Source organism: Callorhinus ursinus, unplaced genomic scaffold (genome assembly GCF_003265705.2).
Source record: "Callorhinus ursinus isolate GAN/ISIS: 27379988/994484 unplaced genomic scaffold, GSC_fseal_2.0 scaffold1, whole genome shotgun sequence".
Classification (NCBI taxonomy): domain Eukaryota; kingdom Metazoa; phylum Chordata; class Mammalia; order Carnivora; family Otariidae; genus Callorhinus; species Callorhinus ursinus.
The window spans coordinates 123,284,009-123,311,552 of NW_027397063.1; the positions used below are offsets into that span (position 1 = coordinate 123,284,009).

A 27,544-nucleotide genomic window follows, 5' to 3' on the forward strand; every position below is an offset into this window, starting at 1 on the left:
CTAAAGAATAGACAGTAGTAGACTCAACAGATCCACCACCCAATTTCACTGCCATTTCAGTTCTTGTTTCATATACATACCTCCCTCAATTCTGCATTTTGAAACAAATCTGAGATGTTACATCTATAAATATTGTAGTATGCATCTCTAAAAGGACTCTAAAAACATAACCATGTAACATAACCATTCTAACACTACTAATAAAATAATCCATTAATTAAATCAAATATCCAGGCAACGTGCAAATTTCCCTAATTTTTTCCAGTTTGTTCAAGATACAAGAAATATCCATACACTACGATTCGTTGATATATCTCTTAAGATTTATTCTTCCCCTCTCTTTTCTCCTCCCTGTCTCTGTCTCTCTCTCCCTGCAACATATTTGTTAAAGAAGCCAGGTTATTTATTGCATTGAAACTTCCCACATTCTGAATTTTTCTTATTGTTCCTCTATTTTGTTACTTAACACATTCCTCCACCTATATATCTTATAAACTGGTAGTTAGGTCTAAAAACTTCAACAAATTCAAATTCAATTTTCAACAGAATTCTTTATGGGTGGTATGATGGTTTTAGCACATATTTACAAATTCTTTGACTACTTCTCCTGTGAAAAGGTGGAGGAGCCTATCTCCTCTCCATTTGAATGCGTGCTGGCCTTAGTGACTAGTTTCTCACAAAGTGAGGCTGTCTGGATCTCTGTCTGGACACATCCTTGGAACTCAGATACCATGCTGCTAAGAAGTCAAGTAGCTACACCGGGGGGCCATATGGAGGTGTTCTAGTCACAGCTGCAGAGAAGGTCTCCAATGAGAGCCAAGTTCCACAGTCAGACATGGGAGCGAACAAGCCTTCACAGGATTCCAGCCCTTACCTTTCAAGCAGGCTTGGCCAACACCACGTGGAACAGAGAGAAACTGTCCAGCTTAGTCCTGCCCAGGTTGTACATTCATCAAGAAAATAAATTCTGTTGTTTTATGCTTTGGGGTAGTTTACGATGCAGCAATAGATAACTGTTAAACAGTTGGTATTGTGTACTTCCATCAGGATGCATATATTAGCTTATTTATTTTTATGATGCTAGCAACCATTGATGATCATTGCCTAAATCTATTAATTCATTTAGAGGCTGTAAATAGTAAAACTCTAAGTCTATCATTTTATCTTCCTTCATTGTCTAAAACACATCTATAATAAAAAAATTTCCCTTCATCAATTTTTACTTATCCTGAAGTAAGGTCAGCATAATTCTGAAAAATCTTGTTGACTTCCATTACATTTGTTCATGGATACTTGTTGTGGACATCTAAATGAATGACAGAATGGCCACTAATTCTGTCACAAAAATAGTTTACAACAACCAGAGTATTCTATGTGCCTTTTGGGTATCTTCCCATGTGACTGCAGTATATGGGAATGAATCAGGAAGACGGATGGAGAACAACCACACAACTTTAGAGGCCCAACAGCCTGGAACCCAAGTGCCTGATGTAAGTTAAACGGAAAGATATTCAACAGGGCAATGGTCTGTCATAATACAGACAGACAATAAAGAGAAGCCAGGCAAACTTCTGGGCCATCTATAAGGAAGAGTTCCTCAGACAACAAAGAGACCAAAAAGAAAAAAAAAAAATTCCTAAGCAAAAAAAGGGTTAAGAAAAGAGTGAAATGACAAAGGGCTTTGTCACTGCATTATAGTACATAATTAGGTAATTAGAAGTATTAAAACAGACAAAGCATTGGGCCCAGATGAATTACTGAAGATGCAAGTATTCAATAAGATGCCCCAGGGGGAAAAATAAAGCCTTTGGTGAAGGTTTATAATCATGCAGTAGGACAGAGAAGCACACAAGGACTTGAAGGAACAATAACTGATGTTATGCCCATACTTCAAAAACAGAATTTCAAAACAAGCATTCATCCAAAATTTAAAATGAGCTGATGGAAACTCCCTAGAATACTATTCAACACCAAAATAATGATAATACCTTCTTCTGGTTTATTGTTTTATCAAAGAAAAAGTGGAAAATCAAGCAAAAACCATCAAGAGAAGCAATTTCATACAGAATTAAAGCAGGCATACTTTTTCTTCTTTTGCTCCCTGTTTTGGTTGATGATTTCACCCCTCTCTCCCTGTTCAACCAAATCCGCTTTCTTGTCTCTGCAGGCATACAGCTGGATTTAATTTCTCAGCTTCTTTCTCAGTGAGCTGTAACATGTGACCAAGTGCTAGCCAATGAAATGAGAGTGGAAGTGACGTATGACCACAAAATTCAACCCCCACCTCCACTTCAGTTGGGCCCCATACACATTTTTCCATCCAGCTGGATAGAAGAAAAAGGTCATGCGGGAGGCTTGGGAAGCCACCTGTGGACTGTGGTGGTTTTAAAAATACATGTGCAAATTCTTTAGAATATTCTCCTCTCTTGGATTGCTTGCTCTGGAAGTAGTCTTCTCTGGAGAAGGACACTTAAGCAGTCCCATAGAGAGATGCACATGGAGAGGAACCAATATGGATCCTCCAGCCCTAGTCAAGCCTCCAGATGCTCACACCTCCAGTTCATACCCGACTACAATCTCAGGAGACTCCTACGCCAGAACCTTTTCACTAAGCTGCTCTCCGACTGCTGATATGCAGCAACTCTGAAATAAAGGAATATTGTTCCAAGTCACTAGGTTTTGGTCAACTTATTATGCAGCTACAGATAACTAACAGGTTTAGATACCTGAATCAGGGGTATTTTTTAAAAACCATAGAATACATGGTAGGAGTGCCTATCAACTGGGCAGAAGCTGGAAGGACCTTGTATACAGCACCAGTGAAGTATTAAAGGATATGAAAAAAGGCTGCTGGCAGAAGACAGACAATGAGGAGGCAGCCAGTGAGGGCTTAAATGAAAATAAGGAAAATACTACAGGGAAAATGGAGGAAGAAGCTTCCTTATTACAGAGCGGCAACACGGCAGCCTCTAGTTATATAGAAAATAGAAAATGTACCACCTAAGCTCAGTGACCTAGCTAAGGAGCTATCCAGGCAGAGTGCTGAAGGTGCTGCCTGAATTACACTTGTACTTACAGTAGAATGAAAGAGGAGAAAAGCAAAAGGAAGAACTAGTAAATGTAAAGGACTTTGACTAGGACTTTGAGAACAAAACTTCTCATTCTCAGCCTCTCTATTCAGCAAATGATGCCAACATTACAACACTGCATCTGGGCAAATATCAAATCTAAAACACATTTTTAAAAAAAAAAAAGGTCTAAAGATGAAGCCAAGGGACTGAGTGTAAAATCTTTCGTTAAGATCTCAGAAAGCTCTAAAGTGGTGCCTCACAGAACCCTCTGTCAGACAAGATGCCCTGATGCCCTGTAAAGATTTAAAAGCATGCCTCACAGAGCCTTTAGCAGTTAGAGGTCAGGGATGGTGCTGCACATCCTATACTGCACATGACAACCCCTCACAACAAAGAATTGGTCCAAAATGTCAATGTTCCCGAGGTTGAGAAACTCAGCATTAGAGTATATCAGCCTAGAGGGCACACACCACATTTACTTAATCTCTTTCTGAGTAAGACTTACAAAAACTCACCGATGTTTCCATCTCCTGTTCGCTCCACAGAGTGCTCTGCATACAAAAGGTATTCACTTAATATTTCTTGAACTGAGAAAGTGTTAAATCTAGGCAAACAACATTAACATAAAATATTACAGAGTTATGGAAAGACTAGGAGTCCCAGGCATTATTTCCATTTTGGCCATTAACAAATTTTATTTTCTTAAGTTATATTCTTTTTTAGTTTCAGCTTTCCAGGTTTGCAAAATAAAGAGATTTTATTAGATGACTACCAATAACACAAATGCCTATTATGGGTGCCAGATACAAAGCATGAGAAATAAGCACTCAAGAAAATCTAGGCGAGAAAACAGACAATTTTATAGTTTGATTAAAGGGAGATAATTACAATAAAATGTACATGATGTATAAAAGAGTAAAACAGGCACCATTTTCTTTATCAGGACCTTCAACTTCCATGAGAGTAGCTAGTACATAGTAATTTCTCAAGTAGTATTTGTTGAATGAGTGAATAAAATCCACAAACCTACAAACAAACCAATGAAAAATAAAAATGAAATCTACAGACTCAAGGACTGGAGGTGGGAAGGTGAAGGAGAAGAAAGGCTGGGGCAGAGTTCTGCAGTCATTGTTTCTCCAGTTAATAAAGACAAGAGCAATACAGCTTTCACAGACCACAAACTGAAGGTGAATACTGATTTTAAAATGTTAAAGAAAGATGTAGAAATCTGTTGTGATGACAACAGGTAGAATCCAGCCTAAGAGGATAGCAGAAAATCTCCAAAAGGCTAACATGGAAGGTGGGAGTTTGAAATCACCTTACAAATGAGATGATGAAGCAGAAGGGTTATGATGACAGGAAACAGCAAAGAATGCACAGTGGGGGAAAGGGCAGGTGGGGCTGGAGTTTCAGGAGATGTGATGCGTCACCATCTAATAGACATTTTCATCAAAGCTTCTGTCTAGTTCTCCAATGTCCTGAGTTACACAGCAAGCCCTCAACCCCACTGCCTCCCTGCCCCAAAAACACAAAACCAAAAAACTTCCTACTCATACTATAAATGTATAAAATTAGGAAAAAAATATATAAGTAGATAGATGCATGCACTTTAAGTGCAAGACTCTCACAACTGAAAATACAGACTCTATTTTGCGGTTTTTCAACAGTTAAAACATTTTAAAGTTACTCAAAGCATTTAACCTTGAAGTACGAAGGCAGCTTCAATTCTGAATCTGCACTTAAGTTCTGAAAAGATTATGTTCTACTACTATACTGGTTATACCTGGTAGGAACACTTAAGGACCACCCACCAGACTTTACTTCTGAACCTTCTTTAATATGTGATCCCACAACTATACAGAGTGCTGAAAAACCTGGCTTAATTTAGAACAAGGAGTATCTCAAAAGCAAAACCTCCTCTGGTCAGCAGCTCACGGTGATCTCTCCGTACTGCCACTACGTGTAGCACTGCTTCCAAATTCCAAACATTAGGAGCATCAGTATGCTAACTGAAGCACTACAACTGTCCGTCCTGTGGCAAATACACCTACATTTTCACTCAAGTACTAAAGAACTTTCTTCAAATTTAAAAAAATCCCATAAATTGGCGTAAATGTGTGGTAAGAACCTGTGTGCCTAAATGGAACAGAAATGGGAAAAATCCATGTCAAAAACAGGAGCAGTACAGGAAAACACATATTGTTAAATATATATATATGCAACTATAATAATAAAATATTTTGTTTTTACCTTAAATGTTGTCAAATGAGGCAGGACTACAGGCCATTTGACAAGAAGAATTGTTTCTTGTATTCCTGAAAATCTGTTTTTCCCCTCTTTAATATTTAAGAAACACACACACAGGTTGCCGACAACTCTTAAGAGAGCGGCTTGTGTTGTCATTTTCGCTTTTCCGGCTGTGAACAAGTGCATATGTGAGGGCTGGTCGTGCATGCACAAGCATGTACTCTGCCTGCATTAAATAAAATCACAACACAACACCAACTACATCCACTCACTCATGTGTGCCTGCAGTCCACCTCGAGGAGACTGAAAATATAAATACAAGCTGCTATTCTGGTGTGATCACACGAATATGGCAGCTTGTGTGTTTTTCTTTTTTTCTTTTTAACATTTTAACACTGGGCAGATTGTCTGCATTAACACAAACAAAAATCAATTCTGCTCTGAAACTGCTTGTAAAATCTTCCTTCCCTAAGGAATTTGTTTTTTAAGTAAAAAAATGGGCTTGGAGGAAACTATATAAAAGAGACCAACATTTAGGACATCTTAACTTTGTACAGTGTGGCAAACAGTGTTGGACCAGAGGACTGGCAGTTATTTCTCTCCAAATGGGAACTTTGGAGAAGATGACTTTAGGAAAAATTTTAAAAATCAGTAAGTTCACCTTGTAAAATTACTTTTGTGTATCATTAATATAGGAAAAATTTGCAAAGTAGTCTAATTTCAAGTTGCCTACTACCATGTAAGTTAATAACTAAATTCAACTAGAAACTCAGATGAGACTTGTATATCGTAAAAATTCATGGAGGCACTCTTAAGGGCAGAGGAAGGAAATACAAGTTAAGTATTTAGCACAGACCATATATAAAAATTCACTATGAATAAAAAGTAAAATGCATTCATATCATGTACAAATACATAACAAAAAATTATCTACACAACACTGCCCAGAAAAACTTTTTATGACAGAAATGTTCTATATCCGTGTTGTCCCATCCAATAGCCATTAGCACTTGAAATATGACTACTGTAAATTAAGATTTAATTTTTAATTTTACTTAATTTAAATTTATACAGCGACATGTGCCTGGACAGCACACATCTATAATTTTAAAAGGGAATTTTAGCAATTATTAATGAATCCAAAAAATATTAAATTATAAGAAAAAACTGAGAAGACAAAGTTTGCTTATATCAATTACATCTAAAGCTTGATCCATATATAAACTATAACCAAAAGGAAGCACTAACATGAGAAAGTTGAATTCTTAGAGATCCAACCAAATCATGGAGAGTGAAGTAGGAAAGAAGGTAACTAACTGATGAACGGAGCAGCCTGAAGTGCTACTGTAATAACATTACAATAACCAGAAACATAAAAGACCAAGAATTGAAGAGGATGACTACCATATCCAACAGGCAATCAGATAAACTTTAAATACAGTCAAAGTTACAATGATAATAGTTAAAGAATTTTAATCATTTAATTCAAGAGAGAGGAAAATGCATCTGAAGAAAGAGTGATACTGTTTGTAAATAGCTTATAAATATGTTAGGTTGCAGATGACCTTATATACACTACAAATATCTTTTAGAATAGACCCTGATAGACCAAATAACAGACTTCTCTGGCATTTAGTATGGAAATGATATTTTATTCTAAATATTTCCCATCATTTTAAGTAATACTTTATTTCATTTAATGTTCCAGCCTTTGAAGCATGGCAAAATTGGTTCAGAATGGACGATTCAAGCTCTGAATTAGAAATGCTGTAAATTAGAAGTTCCTTGATTTACCTTTTGATTATCAGTTGTTTTCAGTAATAAAAATGAGAACAGTAACAACCTCATTTGGTTGACATAAGGAACAATTAATTGAAATGAATATAAAACCATTTGAGGCAAAAAAAGGGCTAGTAGAATAAAGGAATATTAAAATTAGTTGAGAAGATAATATTTAATACAGTGACATATTCAGATCAAATAATTCAATAATGATGGCAACAACACAGCTTATGAGATGAAATTATCTTGTTTAAACTCGGACTAGAAGGCTAATAACAGTATTTTTTTCAAAGTGTGCTATGTCTCTAAAGACTAAAAATGTTAAAGATTGTTAGTACTAAAATTGAACAATACAGATCATCAGTGATAAGATTCACAATCAATGAGGGGCGCCTGAGGGGCGCCTGAGTGGCTCAGTTGGTTAAGCGGCTGCCTTCGGCTCAGGTCATGATCCTGGAGTCCCAGGATCGAGACCCACATCGGGCTCCCTGCTCAGCAGTGAGTCTGCTTCTCCCTCGGACCCTCCCCCCTTCTCATGCTCTCTCTATCTCATTCTCTCTCTCAAATAAATAGATAAAATCTTAAAAAAAAAAAAAGATTCACAATCAATGAGCCTTTATTAAGCATCAACTTGACTCTGCACTGGCACAAAAACAAGATCAGGTCCATGCCCTTTAAGGGCTTACCAGTAGATGTGAAAGATGAGACCTAGGCTAACACCAAAGTGCTCATACATACTCTTTCCATGATAGCACCAGTTATCTTGTACCGTAACTTTTTTTGGCTGCTTTCTCTATTAGACTTTGAGATTCTTAAGGGTCCATGCCATATTTATCTTAGCATCTCCAGTGCCTGGCACTCTGAGGAGATTAATATAAATGTACTAAATATGCTGGCAGATTGAATACACTGGCGGGTCTAAGTAAATATAGGACCGAACGAAATTAAGTAATATCATCAAAAAGTTATTAAGAAATTCTACTAGAATACAGAATAGGCACAAATTATTTCCAATCGTAAAGACTGGAAAATGCTTCATGAACAGTGTGGTGATGAACTCAGGCCTTTAAAAATGAGTTTTCAGGAATCCAAAAGGGAGCAATGGGGAGAAACAGCATTCCAAGAAAGGACAAGCAAGTAATGCAAAGCATGGAAAATGGAAAACACAAAATCCATTCAGGAAATAATGACACAGCACTGATCTAAAACAGAACTGTGGAGGGACTTCAGATTTCTGGCTCTGCATATAAGGAACTTGGACATTACTACTCCTTCCCAACAAGTAAAAAGCTGAGCAGACTGAAAAATCAACAACTCATCTTGGATCTACAAGAGAGTGGAGGACACAGGGCAAACAGGCAAATACAGGGAGTCACAATCTACCAGAGCAGAACTCATGAGCAAAACCCCTGACAGGAACCAATGCAGGATAGGAAAACCTGAACAATACTTAACAAATTGCTAGAAGCTCAGTATGGACAACTCTGAGAGTTAAATACTCCAAGGGACCCAATAATAGGGAGGACCCCCTGAACACCTCCAAGAGCTTGACCAGGCTTCTACAGTAAATATCAGGAAAAAAATCCCCTCAGCTTCCAGTATGGGGGTGGGGGGGCCGGAGTCATTCTGAACACAGCACTCTGTTCTTAACAAAACCTACCCTCAAAAAACAAAAACAAACACAAACACAAACAACAACAACAACAACAAAAACCTGCCCTCAGGGAGAACTAGTTAACCAGAGCCTAATCTGCTGGGGTATTCTTAGACCCTAAATGACCTGGTGGAAGGGAAATACCCAACTCCAGTCCACTTCAACCATTCTGTCCCATCTAGGAGGGTGCTGAGAATTAGAAACACTTGTGAAGGTCATGGTCCAGAGGCATGGGTTCACTGTAAGACTGAGACCTAATCACAGGACTAAAGAATACCTCACCTCCCCACTCACCTTATCAACACATTATTAAAGGCTTATTTACAGTAGTACCTTTTACCTACCACATCATGTTCTAGCTACCAGGAAAAAAATTACAAGACCTAACAAAAGGCAAGAGGCACAATTTGAAGAGACAGAGCAAGCAACAGAACCAGACAAGGCAGAGATGTTAGAATTATGAGATCAGAAATTGAAAACACCTATGATTAATATGCTAAGGGCTCTAATGGATAGAGTAGACAGCATGCAACAACAAGCAATAAAAGCGGAGATGGAAATCCTAAGAAAGAAGCAAAAAGAAGTGCTAGAGATAACAAAACACTGTAATAGAAGTGAAGAAGGCCTTTGATGGGCTTATTAGTAGACGAGACATAACTGAGGAAAGAATCTCTGAGCTAAAGGATAGATCAACAAAATTCTTGAAAACTGAAAAGCAAAGAGAATGAAGACTGAAAACAAAACAAAACAAAAAAGCAGAACAGAAAATCCAAGAACCATGGGACAACTACCTAAGATGTAACATACACAGAATGGAAATATCAGAAGGAGAAGACACAGAGCAAGAAACAGAAGAAATATTTGAAGCAATAATGACAGAAAAATTCCCCAGATTAATGTCAGACACCAAATCACAGATCCAGGAAGCTCAGAGAAGACTAGGCCACGTAAATGCAAAAGAACTACACCTAGGCATATCATCTTGAAACTACAGAAAATCAAAGATAAAATCCTTAAAGAGGGGGAGGAAAAACAAAAATAAAAACATCTTATCTGTATAGGAACAAAGGGAAGATTAACATCCAACTTCTACTTAGAAACCACACAAGCAAAAAGAGAGTGAAGTGAAATATTCAAGGTGTTGACAGAAGAAAAACACCAACCTAGAATTCTATATCCTGTGAAATTATCCTCTAAAGGACAAATAGACTTTCTCAGACAAACAAAAATTGAGGGAATTTGTTGTCAGTAGACCTGCTTCACAAGAAGTGATTTACAAGAAAATAATATAGGTTAGAAACTGTGATCTACATAAAGGAAAAACATAAGAAAGAATAAGTGCAACAAAATAAAAACTTTTATTTTTCTTACTGTCAACTGATATAACAGATACCAGTTGTTTGAAATAATACCAACAATGTACTCAACTATGTGTGCTTATATGTATGTATATGTGCAAACATACATAGATATATATATGCTCATATATAAGTGAAATGAATAACAGCAATGACACAGAGGATGGGAGGAAGGAGTTTGGATGACTTTGTTATTATAAAGTACTCACACTATCAGTGAAGTGGTATAGTGTTATTTGAAAGTGGATATGGATTACCTAAAATGCCTATTGTAAAATTTAAGGCAACCACTAAAAAAAAGTAAAAGTAGTATAACTGGTATGCTGAGAAAGGAAAGAAAATGAAATAATATAAAATGCTCAATTAAAACTACAAAAGGCTGAAAAAGGGTGGAAGAGAAAAGAAGAAAAGGTAACAGAAAAGAGTAACAAATATGATAGACAATAATCCAACTGTAACAATAATCATTTTAAATATCAATGGCCTAAATGCACCAACTAAAAGAAAAGAGATTGTCAGAGTGGATCAAAAACACAACCCAACTATATGTTACTTACAAGGAACCCACTCTAAATACAAAGACATATTTAGATTAGAAGTAAATGAATGGAGAAAAATACACCAGGCTAACACTAATTAAAAGATTTCTTTAAAAGGGCATTACATAATGATAAAGGGGTCAATTCTCCAAGAAGACGTATCAATCCTTAACATATATATACCTAACAACAGAGCATCAAACTGTGGGAAGCAAAAACTAATAAAATTGCAGTGAGAACTTTTAAAATCCACTGTCATGGTTGGCAAGTTCAATAACTGTCTATCAGAAATGGACAGATCTGGCAGGCAGAAAATCAGAAGGATACAGGTGAACTCAACATCATCAATCTACTGAATATATTGAGACCTATGTACTTCTTCAACCAATAACAGCAGAATACACATTCTTCTCAAGCTCACATGGAACCTTCACCAAGATATACCATGTTCTGGACCCCAAAGCACACTCAAACCAATTTGGCAGATGAGAAATCATGCTCTCAGACTGCAGTGGAGTTGAACTCAATGTCAGTAACAGAAAGAGAGCTGGAAAACTCTAAAAGGGAACCATGTGTGTGTTAGGGGTCTGGGTAAATCCATTCTTTGGCAGACCAGAGAGTCAGAGAAGGCTTTATATTAGGCAAGTAGCATGACTAGATGTGCTTTCTGAAAATAAGGCTGTTACACATGGATTCGACTAGAGGAGAAAGAGAACAGATCTGAAGAAAACAAACAAGTGAGAGACTCTAGACAGGAGGCAAAAAAAAAAAAAAAAAAAAAAGACCTACAAACAGGGCAGCAAAAGTGGAAGAGAACTGAGGAATGTGAGAAAACTACATATAATGACCTCTTATACTTAATATTTAAAAATAGAAAATGCACATCCTCAACCTATCTACTCCTAACCATCTTTATTCCTACATCTTTCATCTAAGTCACTAACATTACTTAATGTGGAATAGTACCACAAGACTCCTACTTTCCCAGATTCCATCTTCACCTCTACCCACCCCACTGCACAGCAGCCAGCATGATCCTTTTAGATATCACAGCCCTACTCAATATCCCCCAATGGCTTCCCATTGCAACTGGAATAAAACCCTAACTCCCTACTTTGGCCTACAGGACTGCTTGTGTGGCATCTGCTCTCTCCCAAATTTCCCCCTACTTAAACCACTTACCTCCCGCCATACCTGCCCCCCTTCGGTTTCTCAAAACACCTAGCTTATTTTCACTGAGGGACTTTGCACTAGCTGTTCCCTCTGCCTGGAATGCTCTTTCCCTAGATCTTCACATGGCTGACTTTTTAAAATTTATCACATCTCAACTTAAATGTCATCTTCTCAGAGATGCCTTTCCTAATCACTGTCCCTAAAACTGCCATCCCTCTAACTACCCTATCACCCTGCTTTATCTCTTCCCAGCAATTACCACCCTTTACAATCATCTTCTTTATCTACACGTGCTGTCTCACTCCCCTCACCCCCCGACACTCAAATGTGTATCCCATGAAAGCAGGCCCTTGTCTGTCTTATTCACCACTCTGTTCCCACAATGCAAAGGATAAGGCTGGGACACAGTAGACATTCAATAAACGTACAGTAAAAAACAAAATTCTTATCACAGATGCTAGTAAATGAGTAACACTGTATAACATTCGTTGAGCTGTATTTCTTCTTTTCTTCTCCTATTTCATCATGAGATGCCTTACAGACTGGACTGCAAACCATGGATTTTAGATCATGTAGTACCTCATAAAGAGAATGTAGTACCTAAAGTAGTAAAATTATTCAAGCTATTCTGTTTTTATCATTAGGCAATTTGGTGGCTTAAAAGATTGACAGTCTTACCTTACAAGCTAAGTTACCTGCCACAAAATTTATATAGAGATGGCAAGGAGACTTTCTCTAAATGTAGAGGAGAGTCATGGAAGAGGCTTCTGGGGAAGAAGATGCAACCTCCTCCATCTATGCTATGAACTATAGGGTCTCCTAACTGCCATCCCTGAATCTCAGGTTTGCCAACTGAATTAAAATGTACCAGTGGAGACAACCGTAAAAGAAAAAGTTAGCCATATATGTGTTGTACACACCACATGCACACACACATTTTAAATATATGAAAAATGCATAGAAAATATAAAACCAAATAGTTACAAGAATACACTTTTCACGAAATAACACTTTCTCACACAGCAAAGCATAAATGTTTGTGTTAAGTAACCAAAATAATCAATGGGCTCCCAATGCCACTTCCTATGAGGTTTGGCTCTCTGAGTTTTATTTTCCCCTTCTCGTTTGCTTTGTCTTTCAACCAGTCTGGTCCATAGGGCCTCTGAGTATGTGACTCCACTCCAGTGCCATGGTGCCTCAATTTTCATTTGATAACAGTAGAAAGACTGATCATAATCCTTATTAGCCAAATTTTCTAAGATAACTGCCTACCAATTTTTTTTTTTAAAGGATACCTTTACCATTTGCTTAGCAATATATACCATGCATTTTGTTTTTAAGAGGCCTGTTTTACTGCCACTATACAGTTACTTAAGTGATTGGTGAGGAAATTATTTTTTGTTTTTTCCAACAAATATTTGAGTGCCTCCTGTGCACCAATACAATGGCATTCTACTTTCTGCAGCTATATACTAGAAGTCAAGCACTGGCACCCAAAGCCTCCGAGTAGTTCCCCTATAATTGGTTACTCTTGGGTTACCTAGATAACTCAGCTCATCAAAATGATCCCATACCTCCCTCCCCCCAAACCTGCCACCATTGCCAGTTACATACAGTTCTGTTGTATTCTGAACCCATGATTCCACTGCTTTCTTTCTTTCTTTTTTTTTTTTAAAGTAAGCTCTAGGCCCAATGTGGGGCTTGAACTCACAACCGTAAGACTAAAAGTCACACGCTCTACCAACTGAGTCAGCCAGGCACCCCTCCACTGATTTTCATTTTAAAATACAAAATGTTATTTGTTCAATATGTAGTATAACCTTAATAGCAGTCTATGGCATCTGATTATTCAGTGTTTGGGACCTGGAAAGAGATGGATCTCAGAGAGCCAGAGGCCTTGACCTTGTGACAGGTCTAGCAGGAGTTGAACTAGCAGTAGGGCAGACAAGAGAAGCTGCAGAAGAACCCGGAAAAAGGCACTAGGGATATCCATGACTCTGCAAATACATGGTCCATCCTAGATCCAATGATTAAATTTACTAACACTTAGGTAACTGCTTACAGTTACCTAAGTGTTAACATATCTAGGGGCGCCTGGGTGGTACAGTCGGTTAAGAGTCCAACTCTTGGTTTTGGCTCTGGTCATGATGTAGGGTTGTGATCTCAGGGTCATGAGATCAAGCTCCATGTTGCGCTCCATGCTCAGCATAGAGTCCACCTGAGATTCTCTCTCCCTCTACCTTTGTCCCTCTCCCCTGCTCATGTATGCTCACTCTCTCTCTTTCTCTAGGATGAATAAATAAATCTTCAGAAAAAAAGTGCAAACATATTTAAATACTACTATTAAAATGTACACTTATTAATATACAGCAATCCTTTGAGGTTAACTATTATCCCCATTTTACAGAAAAGAACGCTGAGGAAAGACGTTCATTGAAAAGTAAAATGCTTAAGATTATAGCATATGTTGCTAGAACTTACCCTAGGACCTTGGCACACAAATTCCATGTACTTCTCACTACATGACCCAGAAAGATAGAGCCCAATATATTAAAGTCATGGATATTAATTAACCATGAGCTAAGTAAACAACTCTTTCACATGGTAAATACTAAGTAGATGCAGAGAAGAGGTTGTTTGCAAACCTGAATGACTTTGAGAGAGACAGAAATAAGGAGGGTAAAAATAATAGCTGTCATTTAAAAAGTAATTTGGTTAGAAAGAGATTCAAAGGTGTGAAGCAAGAGACAATTTTTTTTAGCAATACCAATATTATGACCATATAATATAACCTTAATCAGAAGCACATGATTTTCAATCACTGTTGAAAACTGAAAAATGGATTAAATATTAAGATTATCAGTATTACAATTTATGTTGAAAAAGGGAAAACAGAATCTATATTTTAAGAATAGAAAATAATCGTTGCTATCAAAAATGGCCACAATAACTTTGTTATTAATACAAAGCAAATACTGTATTCAATTAAAGCTCCTCTATGGATTTTGTATTTTACTAAAATTACAAAGAGATAACACTAATTTGAATTACTGAAAGTTCTACATACGTTCTTTTGACATCTTGTTCAATCATTGATCGCAGTTCTTTATCTTGAAAAAATTTGTTCCAAAGACTCTGAAATAAGGAAAACAACCTATTTAAGATAATCTTACACCTTTACTTGACTTTTATGATCTCAATTTAATAATTCAACTGATCAAATTTATCCTTCTCTGAGTTATCATTTCACATTGTGGAAAGGAAACCTGAAATTTGGAATAATTTTTATTAAAAACTAGTTTAATATCAGAAACATATCCTTATACTAACATCAATTTTTCCAATAATAATATGTATATATTTTAAATTTTTGTATTATCTGTATAAAATGATTGATAGTTTTGCTGTTCTACATCCACTATTTCCCTTATAAACAACGAAAAGGTCTACTTAGATTAGAGCAGAGCCATAGGCCAACTGGTCTCAACTTGAACCTGATCTGAACTCCCAAAGCACTAGACATATAATGTTTTCTGCAAAGCTTGGTTTTTATGATCAAACAGATTTTTAGATACTTTTTAAAATGTGAATTTAAGCAAAGTTTTAAAATTTACTTAATATTCTGTGCTGCTATACTATCGACTATATCATAACAACTATATGTATCAGGTAAAAAAGAAATGCTAATATATATTAGCTGGAAAATAATTTCTGTTAGCAGAGAAACAGGAATTAGAGCAGCAATCGAAGAAGTTATACAATACCTCTAAAGTAATAATTATTCTTAGTCTTTGCCGGAGTATCAGTGGTGATAGGCAGATCCTTTTCATTATCTTTAAAAACTTAATAGACTCACCACAGTCACTTTTCTTCTTGGAAGTTAGTCCCACCAAGTGAACGCTTATCTATTTTTATCATGAAGGGAGGCTTTCCTAGCCTCCTCACTGCCCACTACAACCTTGATAAAACAGTTCTATCCTCCTGTTTATGCTCTTCTCTTTTACCCTGAGTTCTTATGGTCCCCTGGGACTTCTCCATAGTGCCATTCCACAGAAATAGATCATAAACCTCCTACAACACAGGATGAATATAGCATGGAATAATTTCCATCAGGTTTTAGGTTGCATAATATATGGAGTAAAAAAAAATTAACTGGCATGAAATAACACTGCTTTCATTGTGATTGATAACTAGTCTCATAAGCATATTCTTATGGGCAAAAGAAGCTGAGATATGAATAAAGATGAACTTTACCCCTTCATCCTGTGAAAGGGGATTATTGATCATCAAATCTTGCTGGCCAACAACCTTCCTTGGGTTTGTGATGTGCTGGCAAGGAAAGAAAGAAAACACACACACAAAGATCAGAGGTTACTGGACTTGAAAGTGTACATAAGAAAACAATTACATTAATTAAAGTACAACTTACTATTTCTTTAACGTTGCTATACCATGCTCTTAATTCTTTAATTCTATTTATCCACTGACTTTTATCTTGAGGAAGGACACAAAGAAATAGCTGTCAAGGAAAAAAAAAAAAGGAAACTTTTGTAAAAATCCTAACAAGCAACATATAAAACTATTTGCCAAACAGAATCACCTGAAAGAGATATTCATATTGAATATTGCAAGAGGTATTCATATTCATGGTATTTCATATTCACAGCATTCCAGTTCCCAGTAAATTATATTTGGGAATGTTTATATATATTTGGACAATTCAAAAAGTGAACGGAGGCCAAAAGAACAAGATCCCAAAAGCTACACCACAAAACTGAATCAAGCTCCCCTCCAGATTTATATTAAAAATGAACAAGAATGCACTGAGGCTCAAGTATAATTCCCATTTTACAGTCTTATATTAATGGCGTATTGACAGACACAAAGTCCAATGATTAATTTCAAGGTTTACGATTTGTCTTAAAACTGGCAGGTAAAGGACGGAAAAGAACCTGAGGGCACGGCTTGAGAAGTGAAGTCATTCCTTTTAAGACAGAAATGTAATTTACAACTGGCAGCTGGCTTATGAAAAAACAAGCATTCTTAAAAAGACAAATTTGATTTCATTTAGTGTAATACAACATTAAAATAAATCTGGGTTTGAGTTTATTTTTAACAAACGAAGGATACTAAAAGTTAAACAATAAGGAATGGGGGGTGGGGCACAAATATTTGTAAACAAATATTCTAGCAGCAGGTCCCCTGCCTTTACTGCCTGCATCTAACAGAAGAAAAATGTATTTTAATTATTAAATCTAAATTATTAAATCTAAAACTGTCTAATGCATCATGTATTTCTTACTGTCTACTTTCACAGACTCTGTATTCTCAGTTTAGGCAGATAAAACCTAAAAAACTTTCAACAGGAGTCATTTCAGAAATAAGTCTAAACCTCAATTAATTCATTTTGAGAGAACAAAAAGGGACAATATTTGCAGGCAATTAAAAAAAGATAACTGCAGATTATCACTAGTTTTGGCAATCAATGGCCCTTTCTCTTAGGAGACTGACCTAATTTTCTTCCACTTCTCTTTCCTGCTGCCCTTCACTTTATGTTTCCAGTAAAAACAAAAAAAAAAAATTGAAAAATCTTTTCCATCTGCTATTTCTCAATCAAAAAGGGGGGTGACTAAATGGCTGCACTTGATACAATGGGAAGCTGGAAGTAAATCCCACGCTGCCCCTGCCTGGTTTCAAGGATTTCTACAGAAGCCTCTGGGGGTTGTAAAGGTGTTGAATTCTGCTCCATCAAATGAGATGAAAGAACAGCTATTTCAAATGACTCCTTTACCATCACCAGTTACTCGGGACTAAGGTGGTTCAACCTTATTAGTAAATGTCCTATGAAAGATAAACTTGGATGGCCAAAAAATCGAGAGTGAAGTCTCCTGGAAAATTCAGTGATCCCGTGCATGGGTAATCTCCCAGGGCATCAGGTAATGTGTTGATATACTGCAACCACAAACTGTAAATAAATATTTTCTTCTTACCTTCCAGCAAATGCTGCGGAACCTGCTGCTTCTCAGCTGCCCATTAATCCCCTTCTGCCTTATTGTTGCCAAGTAATTGTTGTTTACAAATAGTTCTTCCCATTCTTTCCTATATGCAAGAAACCAAAGCATAGTGATCCTTTTGTTAAAATTCTCTGCTTGGAGAGGAGTGCTAAGAGGAATTAATTTTAAATAAGTGTAAGAAATGCAACTTTTAAAACATATATATTTAGTTGTGTACTGTTTCTGAACGCGTGGCTGTCTTTTTGGACACAGTTCTTCTGTAGATTTAATGAATATGTAGATCTCTGTAATTATGCCAGCTACTGAAATTCATAATGTCTATGGAGGCTATTCTATTTCCTCTAAAATGTTGATAGTGCAGTTCAGTGATGAAACAAGAAAAAAAATGAGTATTAATATAAATACATGACTGCTTTAGCCATTGACAAAGACATACCTGCTCCAAAAATACACAACAAAAAGGGTACCGTTGATTATATTGGCTTCTCACATGAAATATCTGTTTAAATGAACCCATATCTCTTTAGTGTCAGGCTGGGGAGTTAAATAGAAGACTACTTTAACTTTTAGTGCTATTTACTATTGAAATCTCTGCAACTTCTTTCTACATGATCAGTTTTAAAATTTTAACAGGTGCAGGCAAATTTGAAAAAAAAAATCAAAAAATTAAAAAGCCTCACTGTAAAAACTGTTAAAGGCAAGCTTGAGTACCTTGCAGTACCTATGGCTGAGCAGATAAACAACTGAAATATGCCTCCCAGGCACGCAGACACCAGGGGCCTAACACCTGTGCCTCATTAATATACAAGTAAATCTGCTCTACTGGGAAACAATTGGAAATTAATTGTCCCAAACCATTTACTGAGTTTGAATAAAGAAAGTAGACCTATATTCCCTGCATCTTGTACCAAACTACACATCAAGAATCATTTGTCAACAGTTGAGGCGACTGAGCAGAGCTTTATGAAATTTCTCTCAGATTTCATAATACCACAGTAAACTTATCATTTAAAACTTATCATCAGGGCTGAAATCCTGGCAATCTCTTCAGAGAGACTTCCTCAAAAGAAAGCCTTTAAAACCCTCAACCGTCCTCCAACATACACATGCAGTTGTCACTGGCCAGACCTGATTCATTTTGAGAAAGGACAGCCTGCTCACTATGTTATCTTAGAGCCAGTACTGCAACCAATTGCACGCCTACAGCTAAAACACCTGACCGTGGAGTATCTTCTCCACAGAGTTTTCCAGAAGAGTGATGCAGGCAATGGCACATTTCTGACTGCCACACGCAGGAGAACTTCCAGCTCAGCCCTGTAGCACTGATCCCCAAGCCTTCTGCCAGGAGGGGCTAGTAGCTAAGTATGCCAAATGAGACAAGCACTCTGGCTCCATACCGAAGAAATACATTCCTACCACTGCTCCATGAAAATTTTACTCCCAACACTCCATTCATAACAGAAAATAATGCTTCATTTTTATTTTAATTTGCATTTGTATCCTTAGTGAAAGTGAAAAATTTTCATGCTTTTGAGTCATTTTATTTCTTTTTTAAAATTAGCATTATTGTTAATAATATATTATAATATTGCTTTTATTTTAGTGTGCTTTATTATTGGTCCAAGGGGGAGTTTTTACATTAAAAAATCACACCTTTGTCTGCCACACACATACACTTTTTAACCCAATACCTTGGTTTCCAACACAGTAAAGCTTTTTAATTTGTGTATTAATTTAAATCTAACATTTTCTCCTGATGCTCTTTCCACTGTTTTCATGCTTAAGTAATTCTTAGCCGCTCCAAGCTCAAAGAAATGTTCTTTTTTTTAAATCACATTAGTCCATTTGTATTACCCATAATATTTTAAATACGTTATCCATTTCCCAACAATCTCACATATATTATCCACATCTCATATTCAGGTTTTGTTTTTATCCAGTTTTAGCAGTACTCAAAGATGAGATAAGCAATGAGTACATCTCAGAAGATGTTAAGTATGTCTAAATAGCTTGTGGTCTGCAAGCAAAAACTGCAGATTTTAAACGGATTCAGAACCCAAAAGGAATCAAAATTTGTGCAAGACCATGCAGTTCCATGGCCTGAAATCACCGATACATTCCAGATAAGAGAGGGAAGCGTGAGGCAAAGACTCCCCAGAGTCTCTTCCAAAATCAGCTCCTATTCACAGGGACCAGGACAGAGTGAAGGTAGACACAGCTGGTGGCTAGATTCATTGCCATCTTGTCAAGTTACGCAGCCTTTTAAGGTCAAGTTACATACTACTTATGAAATGAAGGATAATTATTTGTTAGCTTAAATAAGACCCTGGGCCTTGATTACAGTGTCAGTAGAGAGAACAGGAGACTGGGGCATGTGAAATGGAAACATTATCTTTGGAATTCACAATCATCTCAATTTATTCAGGGTACTTAGAGTTCCAATTAAGGCTTAACGCCTCAAACTGATGAAGAGCCCTAACAACAGAGGAACACGAAGGCCACAGATAATTCATTGTCTTGCTCTTCTATGGCCTCGTGTTTCATTAATGAACAGTGATACGGAGTAAACACGAGTGACCATGCCTACCATGTGCTTAGCACATAGAAAGATTAGAGAAAGCATGAAGTTAAGGAGGTAGATGGATCTGTAAACCAATAATAATCTGGTGAAGGCAAAGCACTCTGGCAGTGCAGAAAAGGGAGAACTAGTTTTATACCTAAAAATAAAAACTTGAGTGTAGAAAATAATAGCAGCACCACACGCACTCAAATGCCACCCCAAGAGCTGGGCTGTTAGAGCTTCAACAGTCTCCACAGAGGACAAAGTGTTGAATGTTTAGCCCTTTGAGGGGAGCTGAACCCAAATACAAGTTTTTTACAATCATAAATACAAATGGGCACCTACGCCTGAACTCAGATCAGGACATGGGCAAAGAATACTAAGTTATTGACGAGTCAGTGGTGGAATTCTTCAGCTTAACAAAAATAAAGAAAAGGTAGTTCCTAAACTTTGTCTTATATTTTAAAAAAAGTATATAGTGTGCCCGTAACAGCCAAAATCTGGCAATGGTGCCATTAAAATGCTAAAAAAAATCCACGGGTGCCTGGGTGACTCAGTCGCTTAAGCATCTGCCTTCGCCTCAGGTCATGATCCCAGGGTCCTGGGATCGAGCCCCACATCGGGCTCCCTGCTCAGCGGGAAGCCTGCTTCTCCCTCTCCCACTCCCCCTACTTGTATTCCCTCTCTCACTGTGTCTCTCTCTGTCAAATAAATAAAATCTTTAAAAAATAAATAAATAAAAAATTAAAAATCCATATATTTAAAAATACAATATTTTAAGTAAATCACTTTTAGCCTTTACAACAACTCTCCTTGGATGTATATTTTTAACCCCTCTTTATCAATGAGGAAACTAAGACTCAGAAAAATTGACTAAGAGAAAAAAAAAGAGAGAATTAGGAAAAGCATCTTCCTGGAAGCAACACTAAAAGGGAAACACGGTATTGCAGACATCAAAGGGCAAAAATGGCCTCGAAACAAGGCAAGACAAGAATATGACCTTATATTTTCTTCCTTAGATTTCTAGTTTTTGAACATCAAGTCCATGGGTACAGGGATAAGTTTTCACCAGTTGGATGCTGGACTGAGAAAGTAAGTCAACAGCTGCTGTGAGTGGTTAAAAACAACCTGGGGTATTTAGGTGTGTAAAAAGCCTCAAATGGAACAGATTAGAGACACACCTGGGCCTTAAGGACTCTCTTGACAAAGCACTAGTGCCATCTAGTGGTAACCACTATGCCTTGCAGGCACTGGGTCCCTAAAAACAACCAGCATCTACTCAGGGAAAGGCAAAGAAACTGGTTTATTTCTCAGGCCAGTGTTAATGGATTGGTAGTGGCTGCCTTGGAAGCACTGTGTGAAAAAGGATTCTGAGGCTACCATGTGCTCCTCAGAGAAGAACACTGTGACTGATTAAAAATGTTGGCCATGAGTGATGCAGTCATTTCTCAGTAAATGAAATCAACTTCTAGAGCAGCAATTGAGGTCTCCCCTCCAAGAATACCTATTTAGGTAGTTAATCCACTTGACAATGCTTTTGGGTTTTGGTGGGGTTTTTTTGTTTGTTTGTTTTTTGTTTTTTTTGACATGGCAATCAACTAGAATACTCAGTGAATAAATACGGCTGATGATCGTAAGATCTCTTTCTAATTATATATTTTAATGTAGTATTTCCTAAGATACGCACATAAAATTAGTATAAAACTAGTTAGCACCTTCTAAATGTAATTGTTTAATTACTTTTGTAACCTAAATAATGCATAAGTTACTTGATTATGTGGCAGTTCTGGACTAGAAAATTTCTGAATTGCCCCAAATGATGACACACTAGAGAAAATAATTTTATACTATGTATCTTATAGGATGATTTCTACCCCCATTTTCAGGCACTAGCTGGGCAGGCAGCAATGTCTTTATGGGGCTAACTGAAGAAACCCAAAACAACTACAGTTACTGAAAACAATTCAGAGACTACATACAGTCTAGTACTGAGGATCTTTAATACTTGGTTAAGAGGAACTAAGTCTGGTTTTCACTGATAAAGAATGAGGGGAATGGAAAATGGATTATCACCAGGGGGAAGGTGAAGAGGTCACAGAGAAGGAAGATCAAAGAGGGAGGTATGGTAAGGGGGTGGTATGGTGAAGGAGCTCTGCAGAGATGATCCTGTAGTTTACAAGGTCAGCTAGCCCTTGATCATCCTGTTTTTTGAGATTTGACTAGAAATAGTAGTACTAAAGACCAGGGCAAAATAAAGGTGATCTTTATGCAAAATAAGATCCGAGTTAGATGTGTAAAGTATTTGATGGTGGAAAGCACAAGGTAAGAAAACTGAATCTGATGCAAAAAGGTTTATACCATTTTATGATCCTGAAGTGCATGCCAATATTTGTAAAAAATTGCCATATTAGTAACTATAACTGCCTTACCAAATATATAGGTAAAAGGACGCAATAAATTTTAAATCTGTATAGAAATATATTAGTGAAAGATTTCTAATGAGAGGACTGTACCATAAATCCAATATTCCAAGTAAAAGAGTATATACTTTTATGCCATCTTAAAGGAATGGTTTTAAAAATACTATTCAAATAGAACAAGGAACATCTAACTTAAAAATCAATGGAAATATGAGAAGTGTAAATTAGGTATGTCAGCATCAGACTGTAAAGTGTGGCACCAGATATGGGTAAGCTACAACATTAGGACTGCAGGTGCCAAGATCAACCAGATAAACACTGATGTTATCTATAATTACCTCATTTTTAGCTTAAATCACAGGTAATGAGGGAACTCAGAGACTCTAAAAGGCAATTAGAAACTGTACTGGCTTTTTTGCTTCCTGTATCAGGAATTTTTAAAAAACTTACTTTTATTTAAAGCTTTTTTTTTTTTCCCTCCATATGAAACATCAGGGCATATCACTTATACATATATAAATAAATATAAAAAACAGAATGCACAATTACTTACAAGCTTAAAATGGATTTCTTTCTATGTCTAGGTGAAATATATTCTCATCTGATGAGACCCCATTGAAACAAAGGCAACAAACAGTTCACTGTGTGGAGGTTTCTTAAAATTAATTTATGATGATATTTTGATTTGGGTTTGGATTTAACTCTGAATTGAGAAATTCTGAACTTCCACCTCAATGTCCATGAGGACACAAAGCACTGAGTTAGCAATAGTTTTGGACTGTCAGGTATAATATTCTTTAAAAAAAAAATGTATCATTCTCTTCAAAATATAATGTTTAAGAGCTTCTAAATTCAAGGTCATATTAAGTAGGTAAAGTCAATAGACATGCCTTTAGAAAAGGAATCAGAAAAAGCTATATCACAAGGCTATAAAATAGTATATAAGAAACGTCATTATACTACTAATCAAAGATTCAGCATTTAGAAATGAAGTGAGAAAAGGATCCTATATCAAACTATCTCTACAAAGTCGTCTGAAATGAATATATTTGATATTCCATAGTTAACTGATGTTTCTTATAGAATTATTTCTTTGAGGCACCTTCCTGCAGACCTCCCCCACCTTCTTCACATCCCCACTGCACTACATTTACCTTGCTATTTGTGAAACTAGCATGGACTTGATATCTAACTTTCTATGTGATAAAGAATTTGCCACAGTCTACAATGTAAACAATACTATGAAGTAAATGCTTACAGAATTGAGAACAAATTATTCTGCAGTAATTTAGAAACAGACATTTATTTAGCAGAATCCGATGTCCTAATTCAACGTCAATCTAATCTCATAAATCACGTTTTTCAAGACTGGGTTGATTTATAGGGTATTACACACATAGAAATACACGTATGCTTCAAATAATACTTTGTCTTAAAAAGATCTGAATGGATTATAACTGAATCCACCATTCATTTGATAATTTGTGGATCAGCACTACCCGACAGAACTTTCTGAGATAATAAATATTCTATATCTGACTGTTCAACATGGTAATCATTAATCACATGTGAAGAACTATGTATTTCAATTAATTTAAAACTAAATTTAAATACTCATGTCACTAATGGTTCCTATATTGAACACCAAAACTCAAATGTTTTAAGGATAATAAACCATTCATAGATACATTTGAATTTTAAAGTAACAACTACAAAAAAGTTTCAAGAGATATAAATATACACATGATATATACCACATATACTGTTACTGGGGAAAGAAGACAGATACACTTTAAAAGTTAGTACAACTAGTTAAAAAGTCAAGATAGTTTCATAAGAGATGTAACAAAGTATATAATTAATTCTAAATGAATGGTGCTACTAATAAGATCATATATAGATATAATAGATATTTTCTCTTTTTTATCTCTATATGGTTGCCTCTCTATCTAGGTTTCTCTGTCTCTACCACCACCCTCTGCCCCTTGCTTCCTCCCACCTCGTTCTTCTTATATACACATAAAAGTTAGGGAAGCAAATCTTTAGTGATGAAGTGATGCATCTGTAAGTGACCAAAAATAATCAATGCTGGGAACCAGACGCAAGATCTGAATCATGAACCTATTATGACAATACTCGGTATTAGACTGGCTCAAAGATCCAGGATATGAAAATTTTAAATGAAGACAAATGGGTCATGTGATAAACTTTAAGTCAATACGGACATTATGTACTTTATAAATTGTTTGGATTAGTGTACCTAGGAAAATAATTTCACATGGGCCTCTGCAAAGGTAAGGAAATATCCTCATCCAAGGGCCACCAGAAAATCTCACTCATTTATAATTTAAAAGAAAAAAACTCACAACTATTAAAAAATCCCAGGCTTGAATACCTCATATACCTAGCATAATGAATGACCAATGTATGCTACAAAAGTGATTTTTTTTTGCAACACAAAAATGTTGAGAGTATCAAAATATTACTAAGCCATAAAGAAATTTTTGTCCAGATGTGATATACATTTGGAACATTATGGCTAATTGCCCCTCCATTAAATAACTCCACATTGCTTTGCTTTTGGAGTTTTCCATTCTGTTTTTAGCGACATTTTTCTCATGACTATCATTATCAGGCTACTGGCTACCAATCTGTATAATGATTATACATTAGCTTTTAAAAATCCTAAATCTCCACCACTCTGTCACTTGCTCAGTGTGTCTTTTAAAATAAAGACAACACTCTAGACTTTAAACTGCCATACATTCTAGCCTATTTCAACATCATAAATTATCAGAATCTTTCCTAATTTAAGAAAAATGTGAAATAAGGCTGTGGGAATAAGGACTGGAAGGGCTCTCCTGTGCCTAAACATATTTTAATAAGCAAACATTTCGCCTTTTCTAGTATTTTCCTCCTATTTCTAAGTTTCTGGTTATATTCTAGCTTGTTGAAGCTATTAGAAATTTGACCTGTAAATAACCTATATGTCACTGTATACCCAAATGTCAGCAGCCAATCCCATTCCCCCCAAGGCAAAGAAAGAATTCAGAGCCAAACTCTTAAGCAAGCCTTTACTAGCAGTTAAAGTGAAAGTACCCTCCCAAAGTGGGAGAATGGGACAGGCCCAGAGGTGCCAACTGTATCAGGGGTCAGGTCGTCTTTTGTCTTTCCTTTTTATGCTTGCACAGGTTACGGGTCATAGCTAGGGTGGTCTCTGAGGCTGCTTCCAATCATCTAAGGGACTCCTCCTCCCAGTGGGGGGATAGGGGAGGGAGGGCAGGGTTTGGTCCTATATGGTCCTTGTCGGAACTGTCATGGCAGCCTTCTCCCTGCAGGGAGGGGATCAAAACCACAACGTACATGTATCATAATGAAGTTATATGTTACCGTTGGCTAGGGTCATAGGGGAGAATGCATATGTATCCCCCTCCGGGGTCTTTCCTTAACTGCCTACTCTATCTCAAAGAAAAAAAGGAAAAATCCCTTTTCTGATACTGGATATAGAGGGTAAGGGATAAAGGGTTGGGAGAAGACACTAAAATGAAGGAATCAGGGTATGGGGAGACCTAATCTGAATCTGCACTGTGTTTCCTGTGTGGGCTAGAATACCAGTGGGAATAGTATTTTTATTACTGATTGTTTAAAAACAGTTGTTCTGCAGAGATGAACCATTTTCTTATGACCTCCTTGTCCAAATTAAAATATATTTCATAAAAAGTCCTGTCTTAGGCAGAAGTATTCTCCACTGATGAAATTTTAACGTTATCTGATAGTTCATCTACTTCAAGAGAACTCAAATCTAGTCCTGACTTTATAAAAGGCCTTTTGTTATTTTTTTATCCTGTTATCCATATGCTCAATAATTCAGATACTCCCAAATGGATGCCAAAAAATTTTAATTATATGACCACAGATAGCCTTATATGAACCAAAGACATGTTTCCATAAGGTGTCACATGGAATGCTACTATAAAATTGAAAACTAGCACAAGAAAATTCTCATTTTTCTACAGAGTTTTTTTTCCTTTGCTTCTGCAGAGCTTTTAAAAATACAGGGGCGCCTGGGTGGCTCGGTCAGTTAAGCGTCTGCCTTCGGCTCAGGTCATGATCCCAGGGTCCTGGGATCGAGTCCCGCATCAGGCTCCCTGCTCAGCGGGAAGCCTGCTTCTCCCTCTGCCTTTGTCCACCATCCCCTCCCCCGGCTCATGCTCTCTCTCTCTCTCAAATAAATAAAATCTTTTAAAAAAATAAATAAAAATAAAATATTATGATTAGGAATGGCACCTAGACATATAGAGGCAGGAAAGTGGGGTTCCTTCTCTAGGACCCATCAACAGTCCAGGTGACAGTGGGAAAAACAGGGATGGGAGCAGTGTTAAAAACGCCAATCAGACCACTCTGGCTTTATTTATCCCACTCCGTCGACCCTCTTCTAGATCTCTCAAGTAGAAAAAAAAAGTAATCCCTGTTCAACCTACATAACTGGAATATTAATAGAGAGAAGCAGGCCCTGGGTTTGGCCAGGTGGTCAGGTCGGAAGGGGCAAGCAAACAAGAGTAGTTACTTGGTCTGTGCCTGGTTCAATGACAGTAGAGCTCTGCTGCTCAAGACAACTTTTAAAATCTAGAAGCACATTAAAAAACTGGAATGAGAGTTAAGAGGTAGTGTTCAACTATCCTGTTCTGCTTCAAATGGGTTCAGAGACTTGGGCTTGTCATCTGAA

General features: G+C 36.8%; 1 protein-coding gene across 5 annotated transcripts in view; it reads right to left on the minus strand.

The window, feature by feature from the left end:
- The window catches only part of TBC1D5 (TBC1 domain family member 5), a 581,354-nt gene that overhangs the window by 238,800 nt on the left and 315,010 nt on the right, over positions 1–27,544 (minus strand). For 3 of the 5 annotated variants that reach the window (XM_025882715.2, XM_073900583.1, XM_073900610.1), the window contains 5 exons: positions 17,815–17,923; positions 16,254–16,343; positions 16,079–16,153; positions 14,892–14,959; positions 3,587–3,622 (listed from right to left, as the gene is read on the minus strand). In XM_025882715.2, the coding sequence (XP_025738500.1) occupies positions 3,587–3,622; positions 14,892–14,959; positions 16,079–16,153; positions 16,254–16,343; positions 17,815–17,923 (378 nt within the window). The remainder of the gene's footprint in view (positions 1–3,586; positions 3,623–14,891; positions 14,960–16,078; positions 16,154–16,253; positions 16,344–17,814; positions 17,924–27,544) is intronic. The other 2 variants (XM_025882739.2, XM_025882764.2) reach the window with 1 other exon arrangement.